Source organism: Pogonomyrmex barbatus, unplaced genomic scaffold, assembly GCF_055798465.1.
Source record: "Pogonomyrmex barbatus isolate J1 unplaced genomic scaffold, ASM5579846v1 scaffold2, whole genome shotgun sequence".
Classification (NCBI taxonomy): Eukaryota; Metazoa; Arthropoda; class Insecta; order Hymenoptera; family Formicidae; genus Pogonomyrmex; species Pogonomyrmex barbatus.
In genome coordinates, this window is record NW_028297116.1 from 24,207,469 (window position 1) to 24,210,845 (window position 3,377).

Below are 3,377 nucleotides of genomic sequence, written 5' to 3' on the forward strand. Positions count from 1 at the left end.
CCAGTATCTCCCATAGCTCCTTCCTATTCACATTGTCAAAGGCCGAGCTCAAATCTGCAAAAAAGGCATACACTTTCTTTCTTTTTTCTTCTGCTTTCCTCTCTCTCTGCACCAGATGACTTAGCACAAAAATATTATCCATGGTCCCCCTATCCTTCCTAAAGCCACCTTGGCTCTCGGACACTAGGGTCCCATGCTCGACCTCATCCTCCAACCTTTTCCTCAACACCTCCGCGTAGATCTTGTACGCTGTGCAAAGCAACGATATCCCTCATAGTTCTCCATTTTCTCCGTGTCTCCTTTCTTATAAATCGTTGTTATGACGCTTTTTCTCCAGTCCTCTGGTATTCCGCCTCCTTTCCATATACACGTCAGCAGGTCTGCTAACCTCCTCTTCACCTTCCCCCCTCCGTACTTCCACGCTTCCATAGGAATACCGTCTATCCCTGCTGCCTTTCCTTTCTTCAGCTTCTTTACTGCCTCCGCTATCTCCTCTGTCTTCAGTTCCCTTTCTACTTGTTCCTCCTCCTTTATCTTCCCCCTTTCGCTTTCCCTTTCTTCCTCTACTTCCTCTCCTCCAAGCAATTTTCTAAAGTACTCATTCCAACTTTCTTTACTTATAGAATTTTCCACCCAGTTACTTTTCCCTCTTTTCTTGTTAATTACCTTCCACACCTCAGCCTCATTTTTTAAATTTCTTAGTTCCTTTTCTTCTTTCTCCTTCCACTTCCTCTTCTTCTCCACATGCTCTTTGAAACTTCTCCTTTCTTCCAAGAATCTTTCCCTACTCGACTTTTCTATCCTCCATCCTTTGTATAATCTATGTACTATTCTCTTCTTCCTCGTGCAACTCCTGTCCCACCATTCCTTGTAACCTAGTTTCTTCTTTCTTCTTTTTATTCTTACTCTTATCATTGCGTCCTTCACCAACTCCTTTACCGCTCCCCATTTTTCTTCTACTGAAACTTCGCTTATCTCCTCTTCGTCTTCTTCCCCTTTTGTCCTTTCCTTATATAATTCGATGTCCTCCTTCTTCCATCTATATCTCCATTCCTCTTCTTCACTCCTCTCTTCCCCTCCTGCGTTCTTCTCTCTTCCTTCCTCTTCCTTTAATTCCAGTACCAGGGGCATGTGGTCTGAGTCTGTCCGCCCTATTACCTTAAAGCTACTTACAACGTCCATACAATAATCATTCGCTATTACATAATCGATCGTGGAGCTGCTCCTCTCTCCTATGTAAGTGTATTCGCCTTCCCCGTCTCCTATCTTTGTCCCATTCATGATATTGCCGCCTATTTCCCCAACTAAATCTACTAAATCTCTGCCTCTGCTGTTAACTACCTTATCCTTACTTTTTCTTACGACACTCCATCCCTCCTCGTCATTTCCTCCCTCTAAACCAATTCTTGCATTAAAATCCCCCCCTATTACTATATACTCCTCTTTATTCTCTTCTACCACCCTTTCTATTATTCCCCTTATCGCCTCCCAATTTCTCGTGGCATAGACTGCTACTAATACATAATCTCTTTCCCCTTCCCTCCCCTTGATTTTCGATACAACAACCCCATCTTCCTCCTTCCATTTTAGTTCTACATTATCCCCTTTCCAATCTTTTCTTACTCCCACAATAAATCCCCCCATTGCCCTGCCTTTCTTTTTTACCCTCCTTGCAAAACTACATCCCCACCTGTGCGTAGTCGGTAATCTGCTCTTAATTTTCTCCCACCCCTTTTCTTCTATATCCACGTCTCAATTAAACACACATACTCCATCCCTCCTACAAATTTCCAAAATTCTATATCCTGTCTCCATATTCCTGCTATATTCCAAAACATTAACCTCTTATTTCTTACCCTTCCCCCTTTTGCTTCATCCTCCTCCTCCTCTCCTTGGCTTAGTCGAAATTTGTACTCGTTCCACTTCTCCTACTTTCCCCCCCTTCCTCTCTCTCCCCGCTCCTATCTCTCTCTATTTCCTCTTCTATCTCGCCCCAGCTTCTCCAGACATTTCCTATTTTAACCCTCCCTGTCCCTATCTTTACCTCTAATCCCTTTTCTCTTTGTTCCCTTTTATATCTCTGTATCCTTTCCTGTATCTTCCTCTCTTCCCATGATAAATCATTTTCTATATATATCCTTCCCCCTCTTAGCTTGCTTTTATTTGTCATAATTTCCCATTTCTTCTCCTCCCCCTCTACCTTTGCTATTACAACTGCCTTATTAATCCTACACATTTTTATCTTACATTCTATTCCTAATTCTTTCTCTATGAAATTCTCTACCCATACTATTTTATTCTCTTCCACTTCTCTTATCTTACCCCCTAAACCTTTAATCACAATATTATTGCGCCTTTCCTCTCTCTCCCTCTCTGTTATCCATTTTCTCACTTTGTTAACCTCTCTTTCACTAAGCCTACTACATCCACTTCCTCGCGTTCTCCCACTTCCTCCGCTTCGAGAACTTTCCCCATCCCCTTCCCCCCCACTCATCGGCTCTCTTATCCCTGCAATCTGCCTCTCTACATTGCCTAATCTTTCCCCCATATCTCTAAATCTTTCCTCCCATTCGCTTTCCCTATTCTTATCTCTTTCCACCATCTCTCGCAATTTCTTCACCTCCTCCTTTAACTCTTTCACCTCTTTTAGCCATTCTCCCCTAAATTCCAACCATTCGTTTTTCCATTCCCCCGATTTCTCCTCTCCTGCCCCTGTCATCTTAAAGGTTACCTTTTTTCCACTCGCACTGTCCTCCGTCAGTAACTTTCTCTGCCTCAATTCTTTGCTTCCTACCTTACCGGCCTCGCTTCCCGCACTCGCCACGCTCGCCCTTCCCGGTGCCATAACCTTAACGCTCTACGCTCTCCTAAATCTCTTTGTATCTCTTCTAAACTTTCCTCCTCCACTTTTCCTCCAATCTCCCTACCTCTTCCAATCCCCCTCTTCTCGCATTCACTTCCCTACCTTCCTCCGCCAACTTATTCTACTCGAATCTCTAATCTAAATCACACACTCACGTTTTCACGTCCACTCTCTCATGCGCTCCCTAACCAAGTCCGTTTATTACATATTAATTATTTCATAATTGCCGCGATATTCCGGCATCTATAATCAATCCCGGCATTCCTGGCAGAATTACGTTTCTCTTTCCGTTAATGGATTTGTGGCAAAGGTACGTGTTATGTCGGCACGACTTTAATCCGGGTAATCTTCTATTTTTAAACAAAAATATTATATTAAACATATAGGTAATTAATATGATACATTTTTGTATATATTTATGTTATATTGTGTGAATATTTTTCACTTTTTAGAACAAAATAGTATATAGATAAATTTCTAATCATAAATCGTGAAATTGCTCCTTGATGATCTA

The 3,377-nt window shown here is 42.2% G+C and overlaps 1 protein-coding gene across 1 annotated transcript; it reads right to left on the reverse strand.

Moving 5' to 3' along the window:
- Positions 1 to 222: 222 nt before the first annotated feature.
- Positions 223 to 2,442, reverse strand: LOC148936804 (uncharacterized). Its single transcript, XM_089076540.1, has one exon. It carries the CDS (start codon positions 1,642 to 1,644, stop codon positions 223 to 225), a length of 1,422 nt encoding a protein of 473 aa, XP_088932666.1. The 5' UTR covers positions 1,645 to 2,442.
- Positions 2,443 to 3,377: the final 935 nt, after the last annotated feature.